The sequence below is a fragment of the Callionymus lyra genome, chromosome 11 (assembly GCF_982586985.1).
Source record: "Callionymus lyra chromosome 11, fCalLyr1.hap1.1, whole genome shotgun sequence".
Taxonomy (NCBI): Eukaryota; Metazoa; Chordata; class Actinopteri; order Syngnathiformes; family Callionymidae; genus Callionymus; species Callionymus lyra.
This window is the reverse complement of record NC_141828.1, coordinates 7,562,288-7,574,787: the sequence shown is the minus strand read 5'-3', so window position 1 is coordinate 7,574,787 and position 12,500 is coordinate 7,562,288. Positions and strand designations below refer to the sequence as shown.

General features: G+C 43.7%; 1 protein-coding gene across 2 annotated transcripts in view; it reads right to left on the bottom strand.

Moving 5' to 3' along the window:
• The window catches only part of LOC148069147 (uncharacterized), a 227,021-nt gene that overhangs the window by 85,372 nt on the left and 129,149 nt on the right, over positions 1–12,500 (bottom strand). For both annotated transcript variants that reach the window (XR_015713022.1, XM_087803196.1), the window contains exon 3: positions 10,849–10,898. Coding sequence is in view for 1 of the 2 variants with exons in the window: in XM_087803196.1 (XP_087659322.1) it covers positions 10,849–10,898 (50 nt within the window). In the remaining variant the exon portion in view is untranslated. The remainder of the gene's footprint in view (positions 1–10,848; positions 10,899–12,500) is intronic.

Here is a 12,500-nt window from a genome sequence, read left to right as displayed (position 1 = left end):
CGAGGAGGTGGCGAGGAGGTGGCAGATACACCGACGTTCACACGAACACGTTCATGAAGACGCTGGCGTCCGAGACGCCGGAAAAACACCTTTAAACCACTGCGACAAACACAACAACACATGCATGGAAATGTAGACAATCTGTGCAGTTGTTGACTCTCGTCTCAGATGTCACCTGAACATCATCTCTGCTCCTGCATTGAATATAATCTCTGCTCCTGCATTGAATATAATCTCTGCTCCTGCATTGAACATCATCTCTGCTCCTGCATTGAACATCATCTCTGCTCCTGTATTGAACATCATCTGCTCCTGCATTGAACATCATCTGCTCCTGTATTGAACATCATCTCTGCTCCTGCATTGAACATCATCTGCTCCTGTATTGAACATCATCTGCTCCTGTATTGAACATCATCTCTGCTCCTGCATTGAACATCATCTGCTCCTGCATTGAACATCATCTGCTCCTGTATTGAACATCATCTCTGCTCCTGCATTGAACATCATCTGCTCCTGCATTGAACATCATCTGCTCCTGTATTGAACATCATCTCTGCTCCTGCATTGAACATCATCTCTGCTCCTGCATTGAACATCATCTGCTCCTGCATTGAACATCATCTGCTCCTGTATTGAACATCATCTCTGCTCCTGCATTGAATATAATCTCTGCTCCTGCATTGAATATAATCTCTGCTCCTGCATTGAACATCATCTCTGCTCCTGCATTGAACATCATCTCTGCTCCTGTATTGAACATCATCTGCTCCTGCATTGAACATCATCTGCTCCTGTATTGAACATCATCTCTGCTCCTGCATTGAACATCATCTGCTCCTGTATTGAACATCATCTGCTCCTGTATTGAACATCATCTCTGCTCCTGCATTGAACATCATCTGCTCCTGCATTGAACATCATCTGCTCCTGTATTGAACATCATCTCTGCTCCTGCATTGAACATCATCTGCTCCTGCATTGAACATCATCTGCTCCTGTATTGAACATCATCTCTGCTCCTGCATTGAACATCATCTCTGCTCCTGCATTGAACATCATCTGCTCCTGCATTGAACATCATCTGCTCCTGTATTGAACATCATCTCTGCTCCTGCATTGAATATAATCTCTGCTCCTGCATTGAATATAATCTCTGCTCCTGCATTGAACATCATCTCTGCTCCTGCATTGAACATCATCTCTGCTCCTGTATTGAACATCATCTGCTCCTGCATTGAACATCATCTGCTCCTGTATTGAACATCATCTCTGCTCCTGCATTGAACATCATCTGCTCCTGTATTGAACATCATCTGCTCCTGTATTGAACATCATCTCTGCTCCTGCATTGAACATCATCTGCTCCTGCATTGAACATCATCTGCTCCTGTATTGAACATCATCTCTGCTCCTGCATTGAACATCATCTGCTCCTGCATTGAACATCATCTGCTCCTGTATTGAACATCATCTCTGCTCCTGCATTGAACATCATCTCTGCTCCTGCATTGAACATCATCTGCTCCTGCATTGAACATCATCTGCTCCTGTATTGAACATCATCTCTGCTCCTGCATTGAACATCATCTGCTCCTGTAATGAACATCATCTGCTCCTGTATTGAACATCATCTCTGCTCCTGCATTGAACATCATCTGCTCCTGCATTGAACATCATCTGCTCCTGAATTGAACATCATCTCTGCTCCTGCATTGAACATCATGTCTGCTCCTGCATTGAACATCATCTGCTCCTGCATTGAACATCATCTGCTCCTGAATTGAACATCATCTCTGCTCCTGCATTGAACATCATGTCTGCTCCTGCATTGAACATCATCTCTGCTCCTGCATTGAACATCATCTGCTCCTGCATTGAACATCATCTGCTCCTGCATTGAACATCATCTCTGCTCCTGCATTGAACATCATCTCTGCTCCTGCATTGTACATCATCTCTGCTCCTGCATTGAACATCATCTGCTCCTGCATTGAACATCACCATCTGCTCCTGCATTGAACATCATCTCTGCTCCTGCATTGAACATCATCTGCTCCTGCATTGAACATCATCTGCTCCTGCATTGAACATCATCTCTGCTCCTGCATTGAACATCATCTCTGCTCCTGCATTGAACATCATCTCTGCTCCTGCATTGAACATCGTCTCTGCTCCTGCATTGAACATCATCTCTGCTCCTGCATTGAACATCGTCTCTGCTCCTCCATTGAACATCATCTCTGCTCCTGCATTGAACATCATCTCTGCTCCTGCATTGAACATCATCTCTGCTCCTGCATTGAACATCATCTGCTCCTGTATTGAACGTCATCTCTGCTCCTGCATTGAACATCATCTCTGCTCCTGCATTGAACATCATCTCTGCTCCTGCATTGAACATCATCTCTGCTCCTGCATTGAACATCGTTTCTGCTCCTGCATTGAACATCATCTCTGCTCCTGAATTGAACATCATCTCTGCTCCTGCTTTGAACATCGTCTCTGCTTCTGCATTGAACATCATCTCTGCTTCTGCATTGAACATCACCTCTGCTCCTGCATTGAACATCACCTCTGCTCCTGCATTGGACATCATTTCTGCTCCTGCATTGAACATCATCTGCTCCTGAATTGAACATCATCTCTGCTCCTGCATTGAACATCATGTCTGCTCCTGCATTGAACATCATCTCTGCTCCTGCATTGAACATCATCTGCTCCTGCATTGAACATCATCTGCTCCTGCATTGAACATCATCTCTGCTCCTGCATTGAACATCATCTCTGCTCCTGCATTGTACATCATCTCTGCTCCTGCATTGAACATCATCTGCTCCTGCATTGAACATCATCTCTGCTCCTGCATTGAATATCATCTCTGCTCCTGCATTGAACATCGTCTCTGCTCCTGCATTGAACATCGTCTCTGCTCCTGCATTGAACATTGTCTCTGCTCCTGCATTGAACATCATCTCTGCTCCTGCATTGAACATCGCCTCTGCTCCTGCATTGAACATCGTCTCTGCTCCTGCATTGAACATCATCGCTGCTCCTGCTCCTACTACTTCTTGTGCTTCTACTACTAATTCTACTTGTACTTCTTCTACTACTTCTACTACTAATTCTACTACTTCTAATACTACGTCTACTACTACTACTACTAATTCTACTACTTCTAATACTACTTCTGCTACTACTTCTTGTACTTTTACTACTAATTCTACTTCTACTACTGATACTATTGATTCTACTTCTTCTTCTACTAATTCTACTTCTACTACTAATTCTACTAATTCTTCTAATCCCATTACTACTAATTATTCTACTTCTATTACTTATATTTCTACTTCAAATTCTACAACTGTGTTCTTCTTATTCTATTTCTTCCTTTTCTTCTTCTCCTTCTTTGTATTCTTTTTTTTCTGTTGATAAATTCAGCGGAGTCAGCATTCAAACTGCATTTTCTTCTGGAAATGCACATTTTCTAGTTCAACCCCTTTTTTACTAGAACCAAAAGCCAGAGAAGAAGAAATGTTACATTTCTTTAGGGGCCACATTTTAAACTGTGACTCTTGTGAGGGGCCGTCAAAGAGGAGCCAAAATATGATGTAAATAAGTTGTATTAATAAAGCAAAATAACCTTGAACTAGTTGAGAAAAAGGAGAATCATAACCTTATTAAACCCAACCCCTTCTCCACATACTTTCTCCAGTACCATAAACTAGATACTAGATACTACGTACTAGTACCTAGCAGTGATGGTCTGATGAAGCTTCATGAAACAGTTTCATTATGTTCAGAGTCCACTAGATGGCGTCTCTGAACTTTTTTCTTTTGTTTTGAACCACTGTTCTAATGAAACATCATTTTTAAACTGATGGCGCCACCTACTGACCTCTAAACAACATGACACTGTTTCATGAAGCTTCATCAGACCATCACTTGTACCTAGGTACTAGTATTAGGTACTAGTACCCAGTATTTTTTTTCTTAAATACTCTCAACAAAACAAACAATCACTGTCAAAAATGTAGAGTCCGTACAATAATAAATACAAAATAAAATGATTAGAGGTCAGATCAATTTTCTACACGTATACTCTGACCTCGTCAGAGTTCCATAAATTAAGTACTATGTCGGCTCCACGTACTCTGGTTTCCTTCCACTGTGTTAAAACCTACAGAAGTGAACTGACAACGTAATAAGAAAAGTCTTCGATGGATGAACTATAGACGTTCAGGGGTGGCAGAAACCCACTCATGGTCTGGGGGCCTGCACGGATATATAACATAATGCTCTTGTTCCTATGGTGATCTATAAAGATGTTAAAGATAAGAAACAGAGATTATGGACGTCAAAATGTTTACATCCAATCAAAGTTAAACTGGACAATCAGACTCAAACTTCCTGTCACAGACAGTTCTGTAAATATAAATATGTTTTGGCCACCGACTCGAACTTTTCAGCCCCCAGCTATTACCCCAAGTAGCTGGGACAGAAGCAGACGTGTGACGCGGCTCTGTTGTGTCCGTCTTCATGAACTAGCGAACCCGGGGAGACACGTGAGAGGCGAACAGTCATACATAAAATCAGGACCGACAGAACGGTGTGTGGCGGGGACGGTGGTCGGGCGGCGCCGGTTCCCTCGCCAAAAGCCTTTATCGATCCGTATAAAGGTCTTTTGATGAGGCAGATTGCTCATCAGGCTGGAACGACATGCTTCTCAGATGTGACGCCTTCTCAGACCAGCCCAGGGGCCCATCGACCGCCCGCGTCCGGCCCCGCGCTCGTCTCCGCTGATCGCACTTAAGGCGACCGCCATTGATCGGAGTCGGGCCCACCTGGGTCAGACCCGGTCCCACCCGACATGTCCTCCACTGGGGAGAGGGACGCGGCGAGTGTTGGGCGGCGGGACCACGACAAAACCGATCAAGCTTGTTTGATGGGAATTAGGGAGGTCGCGTCGTTTGACTTCATCCTGACGCACAGCCACACACACACACAACACACACACACACGGTTAACAAAACTAGAGAACAGCTACAGGGCAAGAGTGTGGTCAACACTTTATATTCCCACCTAAAGTCTGGAGTTCTAGCCTGGAGTCACACCAGAGTTTGTTCAAGTCCTAACATGACTGGTCCTGAAGTTTTCTCAGGACGTTCTTAGTTTATCATCACCTTCTGTTACCAACAAGTGTCCAAAGTGTTTTCACTCTCGGTACCGTCAGTGAAGCATAGCCTTGTTGTTTCTGCCACGTTTAACACTGGTCATCTCAGGGTCAAGGTGACCCGGCGGCCCGAAAACAACCACCTACCTGGCTTCTAGAAATACATATATATTTGTTTTCGGTTCACCATGACCCAAAGATAACCCAAGGGATACCACAAACACATTTTTTTTCAGGCCAATGGGTCACCTTGACCCAGAGACAACACAAGGGATACCACAAACACATTTGATTTTGGGCCACCGGGTCACCGTGACCAAGAGACAACACAAAGGATACCACAAACACATTTGTTTTCAGTCCACAGGGTCACCTTGACCCAGAAACAAGACAAGAGATAACACAAATATATTTGTTTTTCGGGCCACTTGGTCACCTTGACCCAGAGACAACACAAGGGATACCACAAACATATTTGTTTTTCAGTCCACAGGGTCACCTTGACCCAGAGACAACACAAGGGATACCACAAACATATTTGTTTTTCGGGCCACTTGGTCACCTTGACCCAGAGACAACACAAGGGATACCACAAACATTATTGTTTTCGGACCACCGGGACACCATGACCCGAAGATAACACAAGGGATACCAGGAACACATTTGTTTTCGGGCTACTGGGTCACCTCGACCCAGAGACAACACAGGGGATACCACAAACACATTTGTGTTCGGGTCACCATGACCCAGAGACAACACAAGGTATTCCTCAAACACATTTGTTCTCGGGCCAACGGGTCACCTTGACCCTGAGCTAAAACAAGGGTTAAGTCTCTAGTCTGGTTTAAATTAAACTTTTTGTAAAACCATCTTGTTTATTCAGAAATACATTTTTCTTAATTTTTAGTTTAGTTACTTTGACTTTTATTTTGACTCCCAACTAGTTGCCTTGTCAAATATTTTTTCTATTGTTTTGATGGTTGAGTTTGTTTTGTTTTTCCAGTGATTTTCATCGAGTTTTATTATCTTTATTTTAAACATCTTTTTTTTGTGATTTATTTCTCTTCTACATTTTTATTTTTGTCCACCAACACCTTAAGATCTGAAGCTACAATAATATTGTGATTTCGTCATCGTTTCATTAGTAGTTATTTCTCTTCTCTTGATTGTTGTCACTGGTTGTAGTTTGACTTCATTCCTCTCCAGTGACAGCAGCGTCACATCAGCGTCGATCACGCGGGTCTTTGACTCGTCTTTTGATTCAGTTCAAGAAGCCAATTTGGCTGCTCGACGCCGGAGCAGTTAGCCGGGGTCGCAGCCGGGGTCGCAGCCGGGGTCGCAGCCGGGGTCGCAGCCGGGGTCGCAGCCGATGTCCGCCAAGGTCGACCCGCGAGGAGTGGACTTGAGATGATTGGCTGAGCGTGGCGGAGCTGAAGCGCCGTCGTCAATAATTGATCGGGATTGATTTAACCGGGACCTGACCTCGGGCAGACGTCACAGGGTGTGTGTGTGTGTGTGTGTGCGTGTGTGTGTGTGTGTGTGTGTGTGTATGTGTGTGTGTGTGTGGTTCTCCTCCACGATGAGAGCTTGACAAAGCTAGTGACCAGAAAGTCATCTTTACCTCCTGCTTGCCCTCCCGATGAAATATTCAGACCAGTGGAGTCTTGACCCCCCACCCCCCTCCGAACCTCCCTCACCCTCCCTCACCCGCCCTCACCCTCCCTCACCCGCCCTCACCCGCTCATGCTTGTGGTTCCCATCGATTCACGACAACACAACTGGGACGCCGGAACAGCAAAATGCACTCTCGCCAGCCAGCGCTCCCCTCTGACATCTGTGCTGGTTCAAAAACCACCGACTTGAACCTGAGACCCGGGTGACCCGCGTCTCCTAGCATTAGCATTGAAATATTCAGTGATAGGATGCTCCATCCCCGGTGTGTGAGGTAGAGGTACCGCAGGTCCTTCCTCCCTGCTGCCATCAGACTTCACAACAAGAACACACCAAGATAACTATTTAACTGCACCTCTTGTTATTTATGTAAATATGATTGTGTATATATTATATAGCGCAGATTTATCGTTTATTCTATTTAGATTTTCTTTCTCGTTTTTATTTCTGGGTGTTTTTATTTCTCTTGCTGTTGTTAAACCGAATTTCCCCTCGCGGGACTAATAAAGGTTTTCTGATTCTGATTCTGATTCTGATATTCACTTGAGTTACGGGTCATTTGAACGTTACATTAAATAACCATACGCTCAATTCGAGTGGGAAACTGTTGTCGTACAGATTCTCCAACACAACCATCTTAGACAGACGAGAAGAGTTCATTCTTACGATAAAACATCCACCATTTCATTAAGCACTTAAAGACTTCTCTGCGATCACTGCTCCTGCTCTGGGTCCACGATCATGAACTTATTTGACTAAACCAGCTTTTTCTCTAAAAACTCGTTCCTGTGTCCTTCGTCACGTATCCATGCCTGGAAGGGTTTTCATCATCAGAACAAAACCAGAACCGAACCTTGACCTCGACCGGTGCTGAACACGGTCGCCTGTCACGTCTCAGATGTTAACGTGTTAACGTGGAACTATAGCGATGTCTGCCATGTGTACGTTGAAGGCCACAACCATAGAGGATGTGACACATCCGACTAAGGAAGTTGCAGATCGTCAACCAATTTTCGGTTTTTCCAAACGACGTTGTCAGTTCACGATCTGAGAAATCTGCGCGATCCAGGAACACATGGTCTGTTTTTTTTATGGCAAACCCATAGTACTGTATTTGAGCGATCCATTCGTATGCATGTGTGTTGCATTTAAAAACATCATTTTATATATAAAGCTAAGAATGCATCATTTCAATTAGTCTCAAAACAGGGACTTTATGAAAGATAAACAGGAAAACAAATAATCATCAGAATCAGAATCCTTTATTGTCCCGCGAGGGGAAATTCGGTTTAACAACAGCAATATGCCAAAAAATAAAACACCCAGAAATAAAATATTAAAAAGAAAAGAAAAAATCTAAATAGAATAGAAAATAAATCTGCACTATATTATATACACAATCATATTTACAAAAATAACAAGAAAGGTGCAGTTAAACAATTATCTTGGTGTGTTTTTATTGTGGAGTCTGATGGCAGCAGGGAGGAAGGACCTGCGGTACCTCTCCCTCACACACCTGTGATGGAGCATCCTATCACTGATGGAGCTCCTCAATGCCCTCAGTGTGTGCTGGAGAGGGTGAGAAGTTCTTCCTCATGGAGGCCAGCTTGCTCTGTATCCTCCTCCCAGACACTTCCTCCACAGGATCCAGGGGGCGCCCTAGGACGTAACCGGCCTTCTTAATAAGGCTTTCCAGTTTAGCCCTATCCTTTGCTGTCATGCTGCTCCCCCAGCAGACCACACCGTTGAAGATGGCAGAGGCCACTACTGAGTCATAGAATGACTTCAGGAGTGGCCCCCGGACACCAAACAACCTCAACCTCCGGAGCAGGTAGAGTCTACTCCGCCCTTTTTTATAAAGAGCAGCAGTGTTATCCACCCAGTCCAGGCGGTTGTTGAGGTGAACACCCAGGAACTTGTAAGACGTGACAATCTCAATGTCCTGTCCCTGGATGTTCAGTGGTGAGGGGGAGATGGAGGGACACCGCCGGAAATCCACAATCAACTCCTTAGTTTTGCTGGAGTTGATCTGGAGGTGGTTTGTAATAATGGAAACACAAAAAAATGTATTGTGGAAAAAAATAATGGAGTCTGTGAACATTTACTCTAAAAAATCAGGATGTTTTTCTACGAGTGTACGATCAGTTGAAATATTCAGCCTTTGATAAACTGGGAGCTTCCAAAACAAACCAACGTTTTGCAGGAGAAACATTTTTTTTACTACGATCATCGACACAAACAAACAACTGCTGAGCTCACGTCATGTTTTTTCCCTCTGAACTTTGACAGACATGCTGGCCAACAAAAAGCTTTTCCCGGGAACGTCTTGATTTCAACTAGTAGAATGTATAAACACGATAAATTATTTTCCTCTTATCTTTCATAAAATTAATGCTTTGAGACTCGAAGAGACGCTTTGTCATCGGCTATTTAAATAAAGTTGTGTATTTTGAAAATGGATCGCTTATTTCCTAGATCGTGTTCCAAGCGATACGTTTGTCCGAATCTAGTTGACGTAAAAAAATTGGAGGATCAAAATATATCACCGCCGGATCACGTACTGACAGACGAAGAACTCAACTTAGTGAACTCATAGGTCTTCGGAAGGATCTGATGGACCAGAGACGGCGTTAAAAAAAAAAGGGTATTTTGCTTTTCTACACACTTCCAAATTAGAAAGAAATACTGCCTTTTCAATCTGCCATTTTGACTTACCACTCATTTTAGACCCCATAGCGGAATTCCCCTAGGAGATTTCAACCAGGAGAGACTCGGGGTAGAACCTCTGATCCTTCAGAAGATGTCTAAGCGAAAGGACATTAAAAATAAAATAAATAAATGAACAAAACTTAAATAATCAACTAAGAATACAAACAAATAAACAGTTTTCTTTAAAGAGAACAGTAGTCTCCTTAAGTACCTCCTAGTAGTTCTCTTCTCATAGTGATTTTCAACCAAGAAAGACGTCGTCAGCTACTAAAGACAACAATTATGTGTAAATTATAAGTGTTTGTTACCATATTTGGGTCATTTCTGACTGTAAATGTCAGTTTTCTTTGTATTGAAAAAACAGATCATTTTCTACACACTTCCAAATTAGATAGAAATACTGCCTTTTCAATCTACCATTTTGACTTTCCACTCATTTTAGACCCCATAGCAGAATTCCCCTAGGAGATTTCAACCAGAAGATACTCAGGGTAGAACCTCTACTCCTTCCAAAGATGTCTACTCACGACGGAAGACCCGGGGACTCCTCATACAGGACGATTAAAATTGACGTACAAACCATAACAATAGAAAATCCCAGAATGCATCACCTCTGATTGGTTCCTACAGTTTCCTGAAGGTCAAAGGTGATACATTTTTTAACAAATTCAGCAGAAAGAGACGACACATGTGCGAAAGATGACGCCCCGTCCAAGCTTTGATGCTCAACGTGATCGTAGCAAAGACAAAAATCAGTGATCTGATCCAGCCTTACACCCCAGCTCGGGCTCTGAGGTCTGTGGATCAGAATCTACTTATGGTTCCTCGCACACGGCTCAGGACCAGAGGAGAGAAATCTTTTCAGAATGTTGCTCCTAAGTTTTGGAACGATCTTCCTCTCTCTTGATGGATCTACTGACTCCTTTAAGAAACATCTTAAGACGTTTTTATTTGTTCAGGCTTTTCCTTGATTTTCTGGAACTCCTGTGTTGTTCTCAGTACTATATTGATCTTTAAAGTATGTACTTTATTGAGTATTGTTTTGATTGTTAAAGCGCTTTGTGACCCTGGTCTGGAAAAGCGCTATATAAATAAATATTACTTACTTACTTACTTACTTAATTAATTGATGACAACGTCCGTCATCAAAACAACTGCATCGAAGAAAAGCTTTGATTAATGAACACAAACTGACGCAAAGTGACGCCAGGAGTTTGTTTTTTTTCTTCCAGTGGGGAAAACTTTTTAAAGTGTATTCATGTGCGGCTCCCTCTCTGTGAAATCAAATCACGTACCTGAACGGAGACGGCGGGCGGAGACGGCGACGCGTCACTTTCTCCTCCACCTGAGACGGAGAAGAAGGATTAGGAAGCAGTTAGCAGGAGAGATCACGTCGGTGCGGGTTTTTAATCTCCCGCGTTTAACTAGGATTTGATACATCAGGTGTTCAAACAACGGGGACGGAAATGTAAAAAAAAAAAGAAAAATGCATCGCTTCCACGCTCCCGATCCGTCTTTGATATTCCCGAGATTTTGCGATTCCGTGTCACGGCGGAAAGTTGAGATGAAAATCTCCGGCTGTGTCCATTAACGAAGCGAAAACTTTGGGGCGGGTGTGTTTCAAAACTCGGGGGACAAACAGGATTAAAATGTCACGCCATCCTTTCAGCGTCAACCTTCGTGAAAAACCTTCTGTTCTTCGTTTAAGTGTAGTTTCTCGGCGCGAGCCAAGAACGGCGGCGCAAACATAATTTCCTCTCGGCGGGGGGGCCTTCGCTGAAAGGTTCTCAATTATTTCATGTGAGATTTCTCAATAACTGCTATTTTTGTGCGTCGGAAATAATCACCTCCGCAATTACCGGCTTTTCTCTTTGGCCGGCGCGAGGGTCTCGGGTGCGACCGTTTGTTGTTTTCCTTTTCCTCGGTCGGAGCCGGCGCTTCGGGGGGAAACGATGCAGTCCGAGGCATCGCGACAACTTTTGGGATGACGGTTTTTGTTAATGTGCGCTAATGGTGATGTTCACCTCGGGGGGGATCTGAGAGACCACCGACCACCTCACCAGGTGTGATGCGAGTCTTCTACTAAAGGCCAGTTGAGTCAAAAGTCTACATGGGACTCAGTTCCAACCATACTTGACTCAATTTGGCTCGACTCTGTTGTGTTGTGTTGTGTTGTGTTGTGTTGTGTTGTGTTGTGTTGTGTTGTGTTGTGTTGTGTTGTGTTGTTTTGTGTTGTGTTGTGTTGTGTTGTGTTGTGTTGTGTTGTGTTGTGTTGTGTTGTGTTGTGTTGTGTTGTGTTATGTTATGTTATGTTGGGTTGTGTTGTGTTGTGTTATGTTATGTTATGTTTGGTTGTGTTGTATTGTGTTGGGTTGTGTTGGGTTGTGTTGTGTTGTGTTGTGTTGTGTTGGGTTGGGTTGGGTTGGGTTGGGTTGGGTTGGGTTGGGTTGGGTTGGGTTGGGTTGGGTTGTGTTGGGTTGTATTGTGTTTGGTTGTGTTGTGTTGTGTTGTGTTGTGTTGTGTTGTGTTGTGTTGTGTTGTGTTGTGTTGGGTTGTGTTGTGTTGTGTTGGGTTGGGTTGTGTTGTGTTGTGTTGGGTTGTGTTGTGTTGTGTTGTGTTGTGTTGTGTTGTGTTGTCTTGTGTTGTGTTGTGTTGTGCTATGTTGGGTTGTGTTGGGTTGTGTTGTGTTGTGTTGTGTTGTGTTGTGTTGTGTTGGGTTGTGTTGTGTTGTGTTGTGTTGGGTTGGGTTGTGTTGTGTTGTGTTGTGTTGTGTTGTGTTGTGTTGTGTTGTGTTGTGTTGTGTTGTGTTGTGTTGTGTTGTGTTGTGTTGTGTTGTGTTGTGTTGTGTTGTGTATTCCATACTCCTTCGAACAGAGGAGCAGATGGAGCACGAATGCTCCTCCCACGATGCAACACTAATAGACTCAGGGACTCATTCATTCCTTGT